This window comes from Etheostoma cragini, chromosome 22 (assembly GCF_013103735.1).
Source record: "Etheostoma cragini isolate CJK2018 chromosome 22, CSU_Ecrag_1.0, whole genome shotgun sequence".
In the NCBI taxonomy this organism is placed as follows: domain Eukaryota; kingdom Metazoa; phylum Chordata; class Actinopteri; order Perciformes; family Percidae; genus Etheostoma; species Etheostoma cragini.
Window position 1 is genome coordinate 13,843,313 of NC_048428.1, and position 21,092 is coordinate 13,864,404.

At 37.6% G+C, this 21,092-nt stretch overlaps 1 protein-coding gene across 1 annotated transcript in view; it reads left to right on the plus strand.

The window, feature by feature from the left end:
- Positions 1-21,092, plus strand: part of vipr1b (vasoactive intestinal peptide receptor 1b) — a 45,823-nt gene that overhangs the window by 12,650 nt on the left and 12,081 nt on the right. Inside the window, exons 3-6 of the mRNA XM_034861673.1 lie at positions 798-908; positions 13,170-13,270; positions 15,407-15,504; positions 19,955-20,087. Coding sequence (XP_034717564.1) covers positions 798-908; positions 13,170-13,270; positions 15,407-15,504; positions 19,955-20,087 — 443 coding nt within the window. The remainder of the gene's footprint in view (positions 1-797; positions 909-13,169; positions 13,271-15,406; positions 15,505-19,954; positions 20,088-21,092) is intronic.

The window sequence follows — 21,092 nt, forward strand, 5'->3', positions numbered from 1 at the left end:
AGCCAAATGCTAGTGGAATCCATAGGAAGTGAGATTAAGAATTGAGGGAAAGGGAAAGTTTTGCCAAAATAAGATTAAAGACTAACTATGCAGACAACTTTTGTGAGCTATTTAAATGATCCATTTTAAAAATAATTGAATGGATGGAAATAGAAACATTCCCAAAAACAGTAGTTCCTTCTACAATATATACTATAAGTGCAGGGAATTTGGGATTTAATTTGGAGTTTGAGCAGTTGTTTACAACCAGCCTTTGATTTAAAGCAGATGGTTGTCTATATTGTGAAATGGGACTAGATATTGTCTTAGATTTTGGAAATTGTAATATTGTAAATGGCTTAATTGTTGTCTTTTCCTGGTTTTAAAGGCTGCATTACTGTACAGTGATGTCATTTTCTGTGTTACCAGATTGTTCTAGCTCTTCTGTTGTTTTTTTATCTTTAGCCACTTATGGTTATTTATATAAAATGTCATTGTGAAGATATTTTGTTAAAGCATCAATTGTCAACCCTATAATATCGCCATAATATTGACGTTGAGGTAGTAGGACAAGAACATCGCCATATCAAATTTTTTCCATCTTGTCCAGCCCTAGATTTTTGTACCAAATTATTCATCATAAACTAACATCTCTATGATAATCTTTCTGTTTCTAAATTTTAACAAAAAAATGCTTACATTGGGGGTAATGGGTGTAAAGTAAGCACACAATTTAATTTTGTCATTGTGGCCTGCGCGTGTGTGTTTTCCTGTCACAATATAAGCGATGCCATGTAAATAGTGTCTCCTCCTGGCAGGTTGTCAAGGCATGTGGGATATCATCGCCTGTTGGCCTTCAGCCAGAATCGGAGAGGTGGTTACAATAACCTGCCCCGATTACTTCAGTTACTTCAGCGACGAGCACAAAGGTAAACAAATCTTCCATCACTTAAAGTATACAACTTCTATAAATAATTGTTCTGTATGTTTAGTTTCCGTCATCATTTATGTATCAAAACTGGAGTAATGTTTGGTAGTAAAATCATTTCAAACTTAGATTAACAAAAAAATGACTGTTCCTAATTTGAATATCTGTAATTAAATAGTGCTGTGTTAGTGGAGTAATTCGTTTTGAAGCAAACAAGCCTATAGGTGCCAAAACTGGACCCTTTTCGATATTTTCATGCTCATATGCTCCGGGCTGGCCAACCGATTCATATTTTCATTTATTCCCGTTTTTATAGCTGTGATTATTTTGAAATTTATTAATGTATTTTCATATAGTCAAGCCTTTGGGTAGATACCAAAAATGTAATGTGTTGCTTTCATGCAAATGGACATTTTAAAGTCATCAAACTGGTGGTTTTTCAGTCACCTCCTGTGGACATCCAAAAATTATTAGAATCCCTGGAGAAAGCCCAGAGCGAACAATATTAATTTGTGAGCCTATAAAGAGCATCATTACATAAATGAGTGAATACGTTGGTATGCACGAGAATAATCTGGAAAATTCTCTACCAGTGCTTTAAACAGCAGCACTATACCGGCAATGCTCATGTTTCTAGAATAAAATTGCCCCTATGAACTAGTGTGGTGCGTTAAAAAAAAATGAATATTTCAGATAGATGTCCACACCAGGATAATTAATCTAGGTTACTGTAGACAGTATACAGCGTTTACATGAGACAGATTAAAGAATGTGCACGTGAACTCAGTCACAGATTACAGTCAGGGTCAAAGAAAACAAAGAGGAATCCAGCTCATCCTTTACCCTTTAGTTTGGAACAAGCGCAGGCAAATGGGAGGAGGAAGAGAGATTATTCACTTACCTAAGATAAGAAGGAGAAACGTTAAAAACATGTTTTGTTGAATCACCTTTAGTTTCTCAACAAGTAATCTTCCTCACCAGCTCTCTTATTTTCTTCTTGCCCCAATTTTAGATTACCAAGATTCTTTTACTCTTGTAAATGGTCGTACTAAAAAGCTAGGACTCAAATTTGTCTTTTTGCAATCTTGCCTTGCTTGTCTTTTGCATTTCTACCATTTGCCTCTCTGTCTTTCAAAACCTTGTGTGCTTTTTTGGTTGCTGTCACTTTAACTCCTCCGCTGCCTTCAAATCTTCAAAGACTCAGTTGTTTTCAATACCTGTGCTATGAACTACCTGACTTAGCAAACAGGGACTTATTTTTTCCTTTCTTGACTTTGGAGTCTTTGTGAATAACAGAAAGGGAAATTACACTGACTTTGTCACCTTTTGATTTGTTAAATTGGGTCTCTGCAATAAATGCACTGCACTTACTGCTATTGCACTTCTGGTTAGACCCAAACTGCATGTCGTTGCCTCGTACCTGTGTAATGACAATAAAGTTGAATCTAATCTGAATCTAATCTAAAATCACAACATAAATAATGCTGTGCTGCTCTCTAGTGGGTTTCCGTTAGATGAAGTCTTTTGCTGCCTTCAGAACACATTTTGTGCATTTGTATTTTTGACATCATTAGTGATATTGGTGCTGTGTATGGCTGCAGCTATTGATTCTTTTAGTAATCGAGTATTCTACTGATTATTCCATCAATTAATAACACCAAAAACAAATAAGTGTGCCGGACATCACCATATGGGGTTTTATTTTTTTTTTTGTGTGTGTGTGTTCAGTAAATCATCATTAATGGCATTTGAGCATATGCATTGCGGATGTTTAAATCTGCGTTCTGATTTGTTTAGTTATATTTCCCACATGTGCCGGGTTTTGATACAGAAATTCCTTTTTAATTCACATTAGCAAGACTTGCCTAACTGCAAATAACAAACCATGTTAAATTATTTCCATTTGGCATTAGAAGTAATCAGACTTTATCTGTAAGCAACTCTAATGTTAAAGTGCAAAATGAAATGAAAGTGAGGAAGACTCTAACTGGACATTTAGTTCTGTGTGGTCTAATAGAACTCATACATGTTGTTATCCCTGTCTCATCTCTACTTGATGCCATCGGTGACATTGTCTGTCTCATTAAAAAGTACAAATATGGAGAGCCATTTAGCCTTTTTAAAGCGAGATAGATGTGACCCCGTAATTATTGCTTCCATGTCACCCAGCAGATGTAACTATAGCCTGTATGTCTGACAGCACAGCTAACATGAACAGTTAATGGTAAAACACAATATATTAATGATTCATGGTAAACCAGACTATTTGCATAGGTTTTCCAGCTTCTTGTCATTTATTGTGCAATTTACCTTATATTTACCAGTTGTTATTTTATCTAAATTAAAATTGAGATATGTCCTATTCATGGCAATTGTAACCACAATCTAAATGTAGCTATCAGCAACCTTGGTTTGCATTAAGCTAGCCGTAAACGCCACTTTAGCTGCTAGTATTTACAGACACTAGCTTGTCTGAGAACTGTCTGTTAACATATATATATTTGTAAGTCTCCAAGTTTGGTAGCAAATGTATGCATTATTCCATGTTAAACCAGAGTTATGGCATTAGTTAAGTTTTCCAAATTCTTGTCATTTATTGTAGATGCTACCTTACATTAGCCAGTTTTCAGCTCAGCAACGTCTGTTTTGAATATTCTAAGCAAGCCGTAAACCCCCATTTGGCTGCTACATTCCCAGTGTTAGCTAGCTAGTCTGTTAACATGCATATTTCCAAGCCTCCAAGCACAGACACCACACTTTGAATCCTACCTGTTGCCTTTCACCATCTACTTATTTAACTGCTGTTGCATCCCTTGACATGCCATCTCCTTTTCCCTCTTTTCTTTTTCTATTTTTAGCCCCACGTCAGCTTTATCCATCTTTTTTCCATAACAACTCACTACTCGTACCTGCTCACTCAGCACTCACAGCACCCCCGCCTATGTCAGCATTCTATGATGGAATCTCATGAGCCTACTCTAGCCTGTTATAGTCGTCTAAAATGTTTACCATTGAAGAAATGCAGAAAATATTTTAAAAAAGACAACAGCAACTATACATAGAAAATACCCCAAAACATTTTTTTTTTTTTTTTAAAGAAGAAAAAGTGCTGCGCCGCAAATAGTGCATACCCACTTTTTGCGCCACTTCTCCTCGGTGTTAAATTTTATTTAAAAATGGCTCTCTTTAAACACTGCTGCCTTTCTCAGACCAAGTAAGTGTTTAAAGTGACCAATGTCCAGTTCTTTGTAATGAATTTGGTGCTCAATGTCCTCGGCGTCCCACTTCCGGGATTTCTCCAGTGCCAGTGGAAATTCTGCTGGATTCATGTCTTTTCACCGATGTTTCCTTTCTTTGGTCTAAAGAAATGCCAATAAACTAGACCTTGTTTTTCTCTCTGATCTTGAAATGCTGTGTGGACTCGCCAGACCATCGACCGCAGTGTGAGAAATGTCTGGCTAACTAATACAAGTGCTGACCTACTTCTCCTGATGTCACTTTAAGTTGAGAAAGTAATGTCATTTGGCAATGGCATTTAGGCGGCTTAAGTCATGAGAACTTTGACAGGTGACTGTTAAATAAAAAGTATCTTTTTTTGCATTTTAATGTCATGTTAAGGTACAAAGGGCAGCATAACTTGTGAATTGAACTTGACTTTCATAAAATTTCTACTTATAAGGTCATCAATTCTCAATTCAGATGTTCTTTCAACACAGTAAACAGGATGCATTGAGGCACCATGACTCTCTAGTGGGGTCTTTCCGGGTTTCATCCTCATGCTACCTGCAAGAGCGTTTCCCCAAAAGGCTAAGCAATTTTCTAAAGTGGTTCCTGCCAGGCGGCCTTTACCACCAGACGTTCAGCAAGGATTTAATATCCTTTAAACTGGTAAAAACCATTTGTTCATGTTCTGTGTGTAACTTGCCTCACCAGTCATATTTGAACCTCTCCTGTGAATTCCAGTATGTTCTAGCTGTTTTTAAAGACTTTTACCTGCCACCTTCCCATGATACAGCTGACCTTTAATGCCCCTTTTCCCCTCTAGACCTCTTACACTCTCCAATCATCAGACACCGGGCCAAATTTAATTTAAAACCTTGTGGCTGCTACACTCTGAAATGGACCTTCATCATATCTTATCTTTTATTGTAACAGTCATTTTCAGATCTCTGATGGATATCCATTTCTTCTTTTTAACACCTCTAGGCTATTTCCCTCAAGCTTTTTACCTGCTATTCTTGTGCCTTTACCTATATGACCCAGTGAGTCAATGCCATTCTTTCCTTGACTTAGAAATGTGCTATAATCCAACAATTCATAACTCATAATCGGAAAATGGGGCTGATTGGGCTTCTCCAGTTCCACTATCTTATAGATGTCACCTCACTGTGAAATATGCTGTACAAACCCTCTAATGAAATTAATATTATAAAAAAATCTTGCAGTTGCAGAAAGACAAAACCTCATTTGTTTCAGACTCTTCGATGTAAATGAATAATTCCCCTCTCTGTGTCCATCCCTTTTACCTCTATTCAAATCTGTTTCAAGACTGCACTTTTCCACCTCAAGATACCTGAATTTTAATCACTACTATTCCCATTTTTCTTCTAGTTTCACTTTGATCTTACAGTAAAAGTTATGCATGCTGTATATACACAACACATCTTCTGCAATCACCTTTTCTATTTGGTCAGCTTAGCACAAAGACTGGAAAGATGTATACAGTATACACTGTGTGTGTGAGTGAATGTGTGTGTGAATATATATGTGTATATGTAAATATATATGTGAACATATGTGTGTATATATATTTGTATATGTGGTACCAAAAATACGAATTACTGTCCAAAATATGATGCAAAAACAGTCAAGCCATACCATGCAGTGCATAAATAGCATGAGAGTTGCATCAATGCTTAGATTATTTTTACATTTCTTTAAAATCATGATTAGGTGTCAATCTTGATTTAATTTAGTTTTTTTACAAATATTTCTAGGAAAATTTCTAATAGAACTCCTTGCTGTGACTTTTTTTTATTTATTTTTTTCATTTTGTATTCCAGATCCTTCCTAAAACCTTAAGTGCTGTTGCAACATACAGTTTCATACTATGTGGGTGTGGAAAAAGCAAATCCTTCACCGCTTAAACCGCCAGTTAAATTTGAAAGAATTTCTCCCCTGAGCTATTTGTGCATGCTAACGTGTGAACTTTCTTTTCCCCTCTGGGAGAGTTGCTGCACTCAAACAAGCATTAGCACATCAGAGAGTCAGAAAATGAGAGACACGGAAATGTGACACTTCAAAAGTGGAGAATGCACTTCAAACCCCACATGTACCAATGGCAGCATGGGGGAGTTTTAAACTGATGACAAAAATCAGAAATTCTTTATAATACTTTGAATGGTTTTAAGAGATGACCATAGTAATTGGTGGATATACCTTGGAATATGATTGAAATGGCCAACAGTCCCCCATTTCTCTGTTAGTTTGCATTGTCTTGAAATGTTGCCTTGATTATCGGTGCTTGAGTTTTGTAAACTACTCGGTGATTTGCTTTAGATCAGAGACACATTTGCCACTCTAATAATTATTGCTGGTATATCTCATTGTAATAAGCAATTAGGGCTTCAATAACAAATTCTTTGTCAGGTGGATGCATATTTTCATCTAATTGGTAGCCATGAGAGCTCCAAAATGTTGTGCAGTACAACCACCTGTTGTTATTGTTGTTGAAGTAATTTGTTGTCTGATTCCTCTTAGACATGCATAGCATTCATAGTGCTGAGGGTTTTATTTACCATTGAGGCAGAACTGAATGGATGGATGACAGCTGACTAGTTGTCATATATCATCGACCAACATGATTTGTACGGTGCAACAAAACCACGACAGTTTGTCTATTTCGCATGTTTAATGGGATTTTGTGTTCTGGCAGTGATTGATGGTCCAAACATTAAATTTTGAGTTTGGCATTATAGTGCATTTTGTAATTGCCAAGTACAGTTGTCTGTAGAATCTAAGCAATTCTATTTTTACAGGAACACCCCTGGACATTATCCATCAAGTTCTTTGATAAATGTATCTGCCTTCATCACATGGTGTGCATAACAGTTCCTCTTTATTGTACACTTGTCACCTCAAAGGAAGTTTTAGATTGTATTTACAGGTAATATCTTAAAGGATAAAATCAGGTGAAGGGTCTGAAGGGTCCAGAGGGTAAATAAAGTGATATTCAAAGCTGCCACAGAGGATTCCATCCTCAAAGGAACTGAGTTGGTTTTAGGATGAAGCCACATTTTAATAGCTACACATGAACTCAAGTTGTTTGTCAGGTTAGGGGCTGTAGGCATCTTCAAACAGAGCTAAATGCCATTTTGGAATAAAAATTTTAACTTTCATGCACACTGAAAGTAAAAAAAAAAAAGAAAACATGACCTTTTTCATCCTATTAATTACTTTTTAGCACACCCACATCTCAGCTGTCTCGTAGATAAAAAAAAAATTGACTTTATCTACATCTCCTTTGTGACTGCCTACCTTTTTAATTAATTTATTTTTTTAATTAAACTCAAGGAGTAGCTTTTACCTTGATTCACCTTATCTGTGTTGAAAGGAAGTTGCACATTCAGCATTTACACAAAATCATCTTTCAGCCCTATGCTGTGTGTACAATGCTAACAGTATTTTTTTCATTCATTTATCCCAGACTTAAGAGAGCTCGCCAACTTATTGAGACTTTATCCATATCCCCCAGAGTTAGCTAAGTCCATACATATTCTTCTTATCTCCGTGCATGTTGTTAACTGTCTGACACACACACACACCACTAGCCTAGCTTACCACAGATCCTGGAGGTAAACATCTCCAACTAGCCGCTCCAAATAAAAGACAAAATAACGTCAATATTTTCCTATTTACATGTTGTGATTTGTATAGTTACAGCGTTTACAAATGACAAGGTCACATGAGACACAGCCATCTTCACATCATCATTACAGGTGGACCACTGCTATTTGGGCGGAGTGATTAGCACAACTCCTGAAAAGCACCATTGTTACTCTCCGCTCCTCACCACAGGGATTCTCAGGTGCAAATCACTCCACCCACGTAAAGGGAAGTAGCAGTGCTTTGCCTTCTGTGGAGGATAGTTCCCAGTATGTATACGTTAGAAGATGGCTGTGTCTCATGTGACCTTCTTATTTGTACATGCTGTGAATATACAAATCACAACATGTAAATATGAAAGTGTTGGCGTTCTTTTATTACTCAATGGGAGCAGTGGGCTAGTTGGAGCCGGTTACCTCCACGATCTAGGCTTGCGGTGGATGTGTCAGACAGTTAACGACACGCACGGATAGGAGTATGTATCGACTTCTAACTCTGGGGGATACAGAGAATAAGCTAAAGTCTCAATAAGTTGTTTCTTTAAAACTTAAAATGTGCTTTTAACATGTTGCGCAATTGGTAATGTCTAATCCAATACATACATACATACATACATACATACATACATGGTATTGGAGAAACAATAAGCATATTTCCAACACAAGATTATTTTTTGTGCAGTTTTACAACACAGAAATAATGGATAAAGTGGATGTTTTTTATACCAGTCCTACTTAGTGATAGACTGCTCAGCTACGCAGGAATCACAGCAATCAATCTTTCATTGCGAGAAGAGACTACTTCTGCTGGTCTAAGTGATTTTCCATGCTGTGCGTCTACAATCATAGGATTAGTCCGACAAAAGTATTTGTGTTAACCACAATATTATGTAAGAAGAAACTGAAAAGAGGACTGTATTTTTAAGGCCTCGTCATAAAGGTACTGCAGTTCGGAATAATGAATAGAAATACCAGTGAAGTCATTAGGAGATTGGTGGCTGCTGATATCTGGTATTTGAATGAGTACTAAACTAAAGTGCTTCATAAAATCTCAACAATGGAAAAGGGGATTGAAGGTTTTATCATAATTAAAGGTGCAGTAGGTAGGATTGTGAAAGATCCAGGATTTAGCCAAAGAGTTTATACATTGACAACTTCTAAGTCCCAACGCTCTCCTAAGCCCATCCCCCCACCAGGGTGATTGAAGGTGTGTGCCTGAGCAGTGATTGACACGCACCCCCTGGCCCTGATTGGAGGATCTGAACAGGGAGCAGTGGATTTTTGCAAATCGCACCACAAGTGGTGCAAGAGGAGCCGGAACTTTGATGATTTTACATGCTTCATGTAGTACTGTTCGAATGGGGTCAGTTTCAGCAAATATGACTAGATTGAGTTAGACTTATAAGTCTCACCTACTGCATCTCTAACTCCTTTGAAGGCGGCACTGTCAACAAGAAAGATAGTCCATGCAAATACTGCAGGATATTTTTTTTTTTTTTTTTTAAGGCAAATGTAATGAGACAAACTGCTCGACAAACTCTCCTCCGGAGAGTTAAACAGACACAGGCGGAGACTGCAGCTCAGACAAATTTACAACTTTACCTCAAGTTAGCACCCACATTCTTTATCTTTGTCTTTCTGATTCACTTTCTGAATTTCAATCTCCACGTATTCACTGGCTCTGATAGCAGGTTGACATGTCTGCAGATCTTTCACCTTTTTGACATTTCCAGGTTAAGAAGCTCGCAAGGCGACTAACTGATATGACCTAAGGGAGCAGCATGAAGTGACATGTCTGTCTCGCCACTTAGTCCTTTAACCTGGCACAAGTCAAAACTTTAATATGTCCAATACTCTGGTTTATAACCAAATACCTGACAAACTAAGGGCATTTCCATCAACCTCAACGGTACTTTGTGTTAAGTGCTGATAAGATATTAGCATGCTAATTAACTACTAACTAAACCTTTACTAACCTTTATTAGGTAATACCTAAGTAAAACATACCTTCTAAACAACAGCATGTTAGCATTGTAATCTAGTTTTATCATTTTAGCTTTTACTGGTTTGGTCATGTAATAACAACACGTCCAAGTAAATGTTTCTCATAATCTGTGTATTGTTTGTTTCTAGGTAGACAGACTAATACTTAAGAAACAAAAATCAATATCTAGAAAGCTCATGTATTCATATTAAAGCTATTTTTTATTACAGTAAGAAATCAAATCTGAAAACATGCAGTAATCCCTCACTGCTATGTCTAATTAATCATCCTCTGAGACAAAGTTATTCAGCAAAAAACAAGCTAAAGTAAAAGTACTACTTATTTCCAATTCAAAATAGTGATTTTACAGCAGGAATGAGTTAGCTTTAATTGACTGTTAATTGTGTTGTAAATGACAGCTAGAGACTGAAAAGAAATGTATCAGAGGTCCATGACCTAGCTTCGTGTGGTCACCTTTTTCTCTGGAAATGGCTCAGCGCTGTGGTCGATGACGGTGCCACAGAAGGTAATGTTGTGACAGGTGCCTGCATCAGGACCTGGATCATTTAGGACATAATCCTGACAAAATGTTTCTCCCGCGTGATAATTCTGAGATCATACTGAGTAATAGTAATTGGACTCTCAGAGGTGGCAGCCTGTGAGCTTCTTCGCATACTGCTGGTTCCTCTCTGCCTGTGTAAGGAAAAACTAATTTTAATGGATTATATCAACCTTGTATGCTGACAATATTACTCTGTTGGAATCATTAAAAAACAAACTAAAATAAGATAAGCTTCTGTTTATTGTTAAAGCAGGAATGAGAGTAATGTCTGTAATGTAGTTGTTAGTTGAGTATTGCCTAGTTTTTACATTAAGATTTGTACGTGTATAAAACTGTACTCGGCCCATGCATTCCTGTAGTACAATTTCCAAAAACTTCTGTAGTGGGGGTACAAATTAAAGTGGTTGATAAAGGAGGGGAAAATTGAGGAGAAAATAAAGAGAAGATGAGGGGCAATTTACAAACATCATCCCAGCATGACACTTGAAAATACATCCACAGCAGCAACCAAAATGCAACATTTCAATCGCATGCCCTTTCCCTCACTGAGCAACCTCCTGTTGCTTCCCTCTACAGCCCGTCACCTTATATGGTAACATTTGGTCCTAATTGGTCACGTTTGAGCAAGTTAGTTACGTTGTGGCTGAGGTCTCATTTAGGTTTAGCTGTTTTTATAAACCCCCTATACCCCACAAATGAATAAACAAATTAACCAAATAAGTGTAATTTATTACATAAATTAACAAAATAACTGATTATTTTTGATGCTCCTCTCAGTTTTTCACCTGCAAATAAGTACAAAAAGTACGTATTTGTTAGAGAAATGGCAGGCGATTTTTAATGTAGGAGGAATAAATTAAAAGCTTGGTTTTCTAGCATTAATATATTTCTATTTTGTGACCAATTTCTGATTACATTTAATAAACACAACCCCATTGATTGACTATTACATAGGATTTAGTTATAAAATATAGAAAGACAAATAACAGGTAAACAGACGTTAATAAAATAAAAGGTGGACAGAATGGGCTCCCACTCCAGCCTGAAAGTAAACAAACCAAAAAACTACCGCTACTCCCTATCAAGCTACACAACACCATCAGAATATACTTTCTGAAATGTCTGAATATGTTGCTGCTTGCATGTGGCCTTAAACACAGTAGGTGGTGATAACCAGACATGCAAAGAGGGAGCTGTTGATTTGAATAGTGTTGCTGTTCCTATTACTTTTCTACGAGAAGACAACCTTGTCTCCTATTCTGTAGCATTTAAAAAAAAAAAAAAGAAATACAATGCAGCCGGAATTTTTTTTATCTTTTATTTTTTATCATAATGGGTTGTTTATTAACATAATATTGCAAATGGCAAAAGGTCGAGATTGAAAGTACAATGTTCACTTTGTAATAGTTTACTACTAAAAATCTGATCTTGCAATCCAATATCTGATTGTATAGCAACCCCAAACGCTAACATTAATTGCCTAATCTTACACCCAGACGGAGCTCACGATGTAACCCTGGCCTCTGTTGTCAAAATTCTGTATTTCTTTTCACCTCCTCCACCCACCATCAACCCTGACTGCCTCCATATGACTCTTGTGTGGCACATACAGAAATGTAGCACTTCATTCACTCTTTACTTCTTTTTTTTACTAGTGCTGTCAAACGATTAAAATATTTAATGTCATTAGGAACTCTCAATTATTCGAACAGTATTATCTATTCTAATTGTCTTTTGATTTCTTTTTGTCCTGTTTTTTTTCTCATTTTAATGCTTTTAACATGGAAAAGTGTATTGGCTTGCTTTGTGCAAATGTTTCTTTTATTGAAAACAACATTTGCATATAGCCTTCTGTAGTGTTCAGTTTCACACGTAACATTCTCACTTGGAGCAGTCAGCCACACATAGAGCAAATAATCTCTCACACAAAGTAACAATGTCCGTCAATAAAAGGGTGAAAAAAATCGAGGGCGGAAAATCAGCTGTGTGCTTGGCCATCAAGTGGTATTTCAGGCTGGACGTGCTGCGATGATGGCTCAGTTCGATAACAAAACACACAGTTCAGAGGTCTTCTCAATGGAACCATTGGGCTAGTTTTAAAAAGTTAACTTTCCATTCAAAATCGTATTGGCATGCATTTTGGCGTCTCGTGCTCGACATTCACTCAAAACGTACTTTTACTCATTGGCCGGCTCTCACGCGTGTGCGGCGTGCCGGTTTTATTTCTGGTGTGGTGGTGCTTTCTAACGTAAATTATTGTTGCAACAGCCTGTTTAAAAAAAACTACAAAATTTGTTAGGCCAAAAAGAACTTTAATCTTGCTAAAAAAAAATTGACATCGTTAAAATGGGTTTGCGTTAACGCCGTTAATGTGTTTAACTGACAGCGCTATTTGTTGCTCAAAATCTTTGAACACAATCCATCCAGTGATGCAGTATCTATCATAGGAGAGAGGGTTATTTAACCAGCTTCACGCAACACTCGCTACAAGAGTTACAACTCCTTAACTGGAGCATTTTAATCTTTCTTTGGGGTTGGATGAGTGACAATAGAATTTTCGGCATCAATATCTGTAGTGGGCACAGATAATGCAGAAGTCAGTAATGGCTCACATTAGCAAGAGAAAGTCATCAGGCAATTTGTGAACTTTTTAAGGTTTTGTAGTTGTTTTTTTTGTTGCAGTGACTCAACAAGCCAGTATATGATGCCACAGACAATGTCACAGTGTGTCTCACATGGAGCGTTTTAACTAGCCAATAACTTGGTGAGCAGGTAAAGTAGAAATCTACTGTCTGGGTGGCTGTGACCTCTTTATGTCATCTCCATCTGCAGGTAACCTCTCAAAAACCTGCACAGCAGATGGCTGGACTGAGATGCATCCCATTGACATCGCCATGAACTGTGGATACAATCTCAACAGCACCAGCGATGATGTGAGTAAAATGCGGCAGTCATTAAGAGGCAACAGTACAGATACCCAATGGCCCCATTGTGACTGAGCTCAGCGGGACAGTGAGAAACTATCTCAAGAATCAGTGGGCAGGAAGAATCGAGTTAGAACATCTTTTTTTTTCTCTGTGGGTGGGTGTGTTGGGTCAATCAGGAAGATAGTTGTTGATTGTTGGTTTGCCTTTTGAGTTTTATTTTTTGCCCTTTTGTTATTTTGCACTATCTGTAACATAAGACTGGACTTCCAAGCTAAGGCTTCAAAAAGTCAGTTATTGTTATGGTAGAATAAACCGGGACTGTATTTCTGTAGACATCCAGAAATACATTTTTTACTACTGCTGAGTTTTATTCAAGGATTTGATTGTACAAAATAATATTTATTGCCAAGAGTTAGATGAAAACCAGCAGTTTAAATATGGAGCTGATCAATATGGACGTCAGACCTTTAATGGAAGAACAAATTGTTATTTTTACATTCTTGTGTAGGCTGTGGAAGAATCCTGTGACTAAAACCTGTTAATAATTGTGTTTTAGAGATGTTGATAGGTACATTTTTTAACTTTTCAGACAGCCTGCGTCAGGTCTTGCTAAGTCTAGATAAACTAAGCCTGCAATAGCTGGAAACACAACATATTATCACTATTTAGTTGATATGGTAAATTTAATCAAACAGTTGCCTATTTACACATCCAGCAGATACGGAGCCACTTAAGCATTCATTTGGAGTTGTGGGTCTGGCCATCTGATGAATGTAGGTCCAATATTTCGTCTCCACACACTCCGCTCCAACTCCCTAGGGAAGTATCTGTCTCCTAAAGAGCTAAATTCTCCACTGTGACCAGCAGTTAGTCACTAACTGTCTGTCTAAGCTAAAAAAAATTGAGGGCTGCAGAGTCAAGTGATAATTATCGATTGGTTGGTACTACAAGCAACTTCTTTCATATTACACATAGCCTCGTTGACCCAGTGTAATTATAATATATTAATTATAATATATTTTTTAAGCAAACACATGTCTTTGAAGCACAACACGCTTTTCATTGAAAAGGGAGAGTCAGATTGTAGTTTCTGTTTCTGTCATCTGCATTATGAGTCATTATAGAGATTATTAATGTTGCCTAAAGGGTTAGGATGGGAATAAATACATCAAATGTTGCTCTTTTTTAGTTTAGTTTTATTTCAGAGAGTGAATCTTGTCTGTGCTGATAAAGGTGGAGCAAGGGGAAGATTGGATGTGCACTACAGGGCGGTAAGAGCTTTCTCGGTGGGCACTCTGCTCTCACAGTCACAGAGGTAGCCTCATTAGCATGCCACATAGGAAGTCAGGAGGGACCTTGCTGGTGGAGTACACTAAATGGAATTCGATGTCTCTGCATTCTTGATACCTCAGTTTCAGGATGCAGAACTCTCAATCTCATTTTCATCAAGCACAAAACATACAGCGCCATGGCAGTAACATTGTGAAGCCACTCAGAAAGGCTCCACTTGTGCTGAAGTAAAATCCAGTAAGCTATCACAGTATATTGGAGGAGCTTGGACATAAGCAGATCCAGTCGTATTTTTTCTTTTTAGGTAAGGGATCGACAAAGGATTGCGGCTCAATAAATATTATATACGGAAAACAGTAAAAAGTCATTAGTTTCAGGAATTACCTTACTTTGAGAAGATTACACATATTTTTTTCATTACATTCACAGAATTTAGAGAGATAACGATACAAATAGGTGCTGTCCTTCGTGTTGCTTTTGACCCTTTTTTGCTCGTGATGCCTTACTGTAATATGACCATGACTTGTTAGAAGGCCAGTAAAATACAGTAGTACACTATACATTTATTATGTAACAATGAGTTGTATCCAATCTCATCATGTGTTTTTTTTCATATAAGATCCTAATGTGAAAATTAGTTTTCACAACTGTCAGAAAAATGTATTTAAAAAAGTACAATCTGAGCCTCTGAAATGTAACGGGGTTAAAGTATTAAGTAGCACAGCATGGAAACAGTCATGTAAAGTACAGTACTTGAATACATGTACGGACTGACCCTCAATTTAGGAACTATCAACTTTTAACCTTTTTTTGTTTCAGTTGTCTTCATTGTGACTTGTTTTTGTTCTTCAGGGCAAGTTTTTCTGGCAAGTGAAGATCGGCTACACCATTGGCCACAGTGTTTCCCTCATATCTCTTACTACAGCTATTGTGATCCTCTGCATCTTCAGGTATGTAGAAATACAGTAAGACACACCACATGATTGCCTATTTGAATGTTTCTAACAGAACTCTGCTCGTTAGCGACCGTCACCATTCTCAATTTAGAGAGAAAAAGATAGAAAAAAAAAGTTAGCTGTGGGCTAAGTTACAACTTGAGCCCTACATGTTTTTAGCCTACACACTGTATGTATTTACGTTTGGCAAAGTGTTATACATATGCCTAATTAGCTGTCAGCTGTCTGTTCCCGTTTGCAATTTACTCATAGATGTAGAGACAACTATCACTGGATTACTTTGACACTGAAGAAACTGAAACGTGCTGTTTCTCAGGCAATTTGGCAGTTCGAGGAGCATTTTTCTTTGATTTGTAAACAGGTTTATAGACACGTATTTGTGACATGTCCTCAGAAAGTGTAAATTCACATTAATTCTAAAAATATGGTTATCATTTGCATGTTCAGATTTTGCTGAGTCATGACTCTAAATTTTGATGCAAAGCAAACAGGCAGTAACCATTTTAAGTAGCAACCACCTGGAGTATGTAGAGAAAGTTTAAAAAGAAAACTCTTGACTGCAGTTCTGTTGCTCAACAATTTGCACTATTGACTTTTATGATATTTTCCTTTATAATTTCTTGCTTTGTGTGGTCAATTCTTTAGAAGAAGGCTAGAATAAAGAAAAAATATAGACAAAACAGTCACAGCTGCAGGGTGCCTGTGTAGAGAGCGTATTATTATGAACAATTTACCATAAAGCACACTGACATTGACGTTGTGCCTGCTGGGCATATGGGCAACGTGACAGTTTAATACATTTCAATGTCGCACATCAAACACTGGGATTAGATCATCTGTGATCGGTGCAGCTTCGAGGCTTACGTCAAACTACAAAAGGCAAGAAGAAAGATGCATATAAATTCAAACCCGATGATCCCTTTGTGCATTTCAGTGTCTCAAACTTTTGATGGCACATAACTGCAGTGGTTGGGAGATTAAAGTATAGTGGGATTAGAGAGACTGACGTTTGATACAAACAGGGATTGATGGTAAACTCCTCAAAACAATGATGCCAGGAAGGATCGCAGCTTTTTCATTGCAAGTATTTTACCCTAATGGACTGTGTGTGTGTGTGTGTGTGTGTGTGTGTGTGTGTGTGTGTGTGTGTGTGTGTGTGTGTGTGTGTGTGTGTGTGTGTGTGTGTGTGTGAGTTTATCTGATGAGCAGATGGCACATTGTACTGCTCCTTGGCCACAGTGTGTGAAAGGTTAATGGTTCCTGTACTAGTATGTAAAAGCGCTTTGGGTAGTCATTGGGTCTAGAAAAGCGCTATATACAGTGGGGCTCGAAAGTTTGGGCAAAAAATGTTATTAATGTGCATAAAGAAGCCAAGAAAAGATGAAAAAATCTCCAAAAGGCATCAAATGACAGATTAGACATTCATATTATATGTCACAAAAAGTTAGATTTTAGTTCCATCATTTACACTTTCATAATAACAGAAAACAAAAAAATGTTGTATGCAAAACTTTGGGAACCCTCCAGAGTTAATACCTTGTACTGCCCCCTTTGGCAAGTATCACAGTTTGGAAACGCTTCTTGTAGCCAGCCAAGAGTCTTTCAATTCTTGTTTGAGGTATCTTTGCCCATTCTTCCTTCCAAAAGTCTTCTAGTTCCTTGAGATTTCTGGGCTGTCTGTCATGCACTGCTCTTTTAAGGTCTATCCACAGATTTTCAATTATGTTGAGGTCAGGAGATTGTGAAGGCCATGGCAAAACCTTCAGTTTACGCCTCTTGATGTAATCCACTGTGGAGTTTGAGGTGTGTTTAGGATCATTATCCATTTGTAGAAGCCATCCCCTCTTTAACTTCAGCTTTTTCCCAGATGGCATCAAGTTAGCGTCAAAAATTTGCTGAAATTTGTTTTAATATATTTTTCCTTCTACTCTGGAAATGTTCCCTGTGCCACTGGCTGCAACACAACCCAATGCAGGATTAATCCACCCCCGTGCTTAATAGTTGGACAGAGGTTCTTTTCATTCAATTCTGTGCCCTTTCTTCTCCAAACGTACCTTTGCCAACGTACCTTTCATTCCTGCCAAAAAGTTATATTTTAACCTCATCGGTCCACAGAACTTGTTTCCACAATGCATCAGGCTTGTCTATATGTTAATTTGCAAACTTCCAACACTGATTTTTTTTTTTTTTTTTTGGGTGAGGACGCAGAAGAGGTTTTCTTCTGATGGGAAGATGACTCTTCCATGAAGTCCATATTTGTACAAGTATCTCTTTATAGTGGAATGGTGTACCACAACTCCAGTGTCTGCCAGGTCTTTCTGGATAGATCGTGCAGTCAAACGTGGGTTTCTTGCTTTTCTTAAAATCCTTTGAGTTGTCTGATATATTTCTTGGTCTTCCAGATCTTGCTTTAACTTCCACTGCTCCTGATGACGGCAATTTCTTAATTACATTCCAAACAGAGGATATTGGCATCTGAAAACGCTTTGCTATTTTCTTATAGCTTTCTCCTGCCTTGTGAGCATCAACTATTTTCAGTTTTAGTTTTCTAGACAACTGCTTAGAAGAACCCATGGTGCTAATTGTTGGGGCAAGGTCCGATGAGTCTGGGCATTTAAAACCTTAAGATTAACATCACCTGGTCTTTCCAGACGATGATTGAGAACAATCCATGTCACTGTCAGGTCTCAGCTTTCCAAAGGGGGCGGTGCATGCTAGAAACTCTGCAGGGTGCCCAAACTTTTGCAGATGCCATTTTTTTGTTTTCTGTTATTTTGAAAGTGTAAATGATGTAAATAAAATCTAACTTTTTGTGACATATTATACAAATATCTAATCTGTCATTTGATGCCTTTTGGAGATCTATCTTTTCTTGGCTTCTTTATGCACATTAATACACATTTTTACCTGGGGTAACCAAACTTTTGAGTCCCACTGTAAGCACAGTCCATTTACATGTACATTTACCTTCACCTCCACAGGGAGGGAGGGAAACATTAAATTCCTTTTTGTAGCATTATTCCTACATACAGTAGTTTGTCCCTGCTACTACACTGTGTGATCGGATTCTTTTCATGTTTTCCAAAAAGATCTACTGTGGTGTCAATGTGTGTCCACATGAGAGTTTTGTTTGCCATAAGGCAGGCCAAGGCCAGGATAAAAAAGTGTGAAATCAGCCAACCAACAGGTTTGAGCCAGAAGGAGAGTAATGACAGGGCAGTGGGGGGTGAAGGAAGCTCAGGGGATTACAGTGTTGTTGGAATGGGGAGAGTCACTACTGTGTCTTAAAGACACCACTGATCACAGGTCAGGAGCAACATTATGACTGTCTGTTTACCTCAATCACTTAAAAATAAGCATTACTTAAGAGAGAAAAAGTCATGAAAGCTTCTGTAAACTTAATGCAAGATTTAATTTAGCTCATCTTTTATTGGTTTCTCTCTGAAAACATGAAGCGTGTTCCTGTGGCTTTCCATATTCCAAGACATATTTACGACAGCAGTTGCTATTAGAAATGAAAACCATTATGTTACAAAACTAAACAACTATTATGTGCGCTTACAAGATGTGGTATATTGCCAGTACATATGGAATCTGGAGGATACGGAGGGGTGGATGAAGATGAGATGATCAGAATATTGTGTGCTTAAAGTGGCTATATAGATAGACATCTTCACAAGAAGGAATTATCTCTGTTGTTGTATGGAAAATTACAGGCTGAGGCCAGTAAAGTGAGGGAGATCAGATCTCACTTTTGTGTCATCTTTTATTTTGTGAGTTTTCTCCTTTCTTAGTACGGTGAGTGCCCTACCATTTAGATTGTGATTTTCATTCAGAAAAATAAATACTCTAAATATCTAAATATATTGTACAGAAAGGTTTATGTTGACTGAATAAAATTGTTTGGTGAAATAAGTGTCGCAGTTTGACAGAATGTTAACAAGCTTTCCTGGCTGTGAGATATTGTTAGATAAAACTTAAATGACTCCTGAGGGGATTTTTGAATAAGTGATTGGGCATGATCTGAGCTAATAGGACCCTTGACAGAACTGCAGACTTATGTGTCCATCTCTCTCCCTACTCATTAAATTGAATCAAGTATCCTAACGTAATCTTGTTGTCAACAAGTATTCAAAAGTTGATGCTCAAGGATTTCAAAATGTCTGATTTTGAAGTTATTTTTAAGTCTGCTTCTCTTGTCTTTATTGGCGAGGACCGTGAAGGACCGTTAAGGACCGTAAACTGAGTTCCTTGTGCTCTAAAGCAGATCCACCCACACAGTGATAAAAGGAGCTATTAAGCTCAAATATAAGTGCAGCCAGTCTGTGAGTTGCTGTCATTGAAGCTATTAACTCCAAGGACATTGGATAATTAGCATGAAGGCTTTTTATCGAATTGTGTTTTCTTTGTCTTGATCTACTTGTCTCTCTCTTCTTGTTCCTAGGAAGCTCCACTGCACAAGGAACTACATCCACATGCATCTGTTTGTCTCATTCATCCTGAAGGCCATCGCTGTGTTCATCAAGGATGTCGTCCTCTACGAGGTTGGGGAGGTGGACAACTGCTCCTCGGGCTCTGTAAGTTATTTGCCTAAAACACTCCTGTTGTTTGCTGTGGGTATTTTGAGATTAACGACTCAGGGATTGTTGTCCTTGAACCCTAAAGAAATCCAACTCTGGGGGAAGCCCAGCAGGTGAACATGTCACTGGTAGGCTAATAATCCACATTGAACTGCCATTAATGAGAGATCTCCTTGGCTCAAATGGGAATGAAAGGATGGATTTCTGTAGTGTGGATGTTTGACAAGAGACAAGGAGTGTACTAAAGTGAATGAAAAAATCAAATAATTGTACAGATTAGTGTCAACACATCAAATTCAAGCATTAGTACAAGCCAATTCTCAATATCCTCGTTGACTGTAAAAACATGAATTTAATGACTGTATGATTCAGTTTCTTTACTGTTGTATCAGTTTATTTACTGTTGCATCAGTAGTATTCTGTTGCATTATTAGTTGGAACTGTTCATGCCCAAATAAAACCAGACTTTTGACAGAGTCCTTGTGTCAAAAACTATTTTTAAGAACCTAATTGTTTAAATTTTTTGGTTGCATTATACCTATTGATAAGATGTGATTATTTTTTTTCGTCTCTTTTTTAATTACTATATTATCACCAATTAGCCAGATTGTATTAAAACTGCAAAGAAAGAGAAAGGAATGGTGGGTTAATGTTACGTGCTGTTGTGTGCAATTGACAACAAAAACAAGACAAGTACTGAATATTTAAATATGAGTCAACACTCAACCTGACTGGTCACAAGAGGTGTTACCTGTCAAGCAACAAAATATATCATATTTCATATTTAAAAAAAATAGAACTGAATTGTTAACCTACCATATATGCAGTGGGACTCAATTCAAGCCACAATGTTTGGATGTCTTCCGTTCAGCTTTCCAGCAGCCCACCGCATACCACTGAACCAACACAGGCCACCGAGGCCACAGTTAGGGCTGCGAACATGAGGTTTATGTTACGTTCTGTGGCCACACGACCAGAGGAGCCTCTAAGTGTATTTATTAG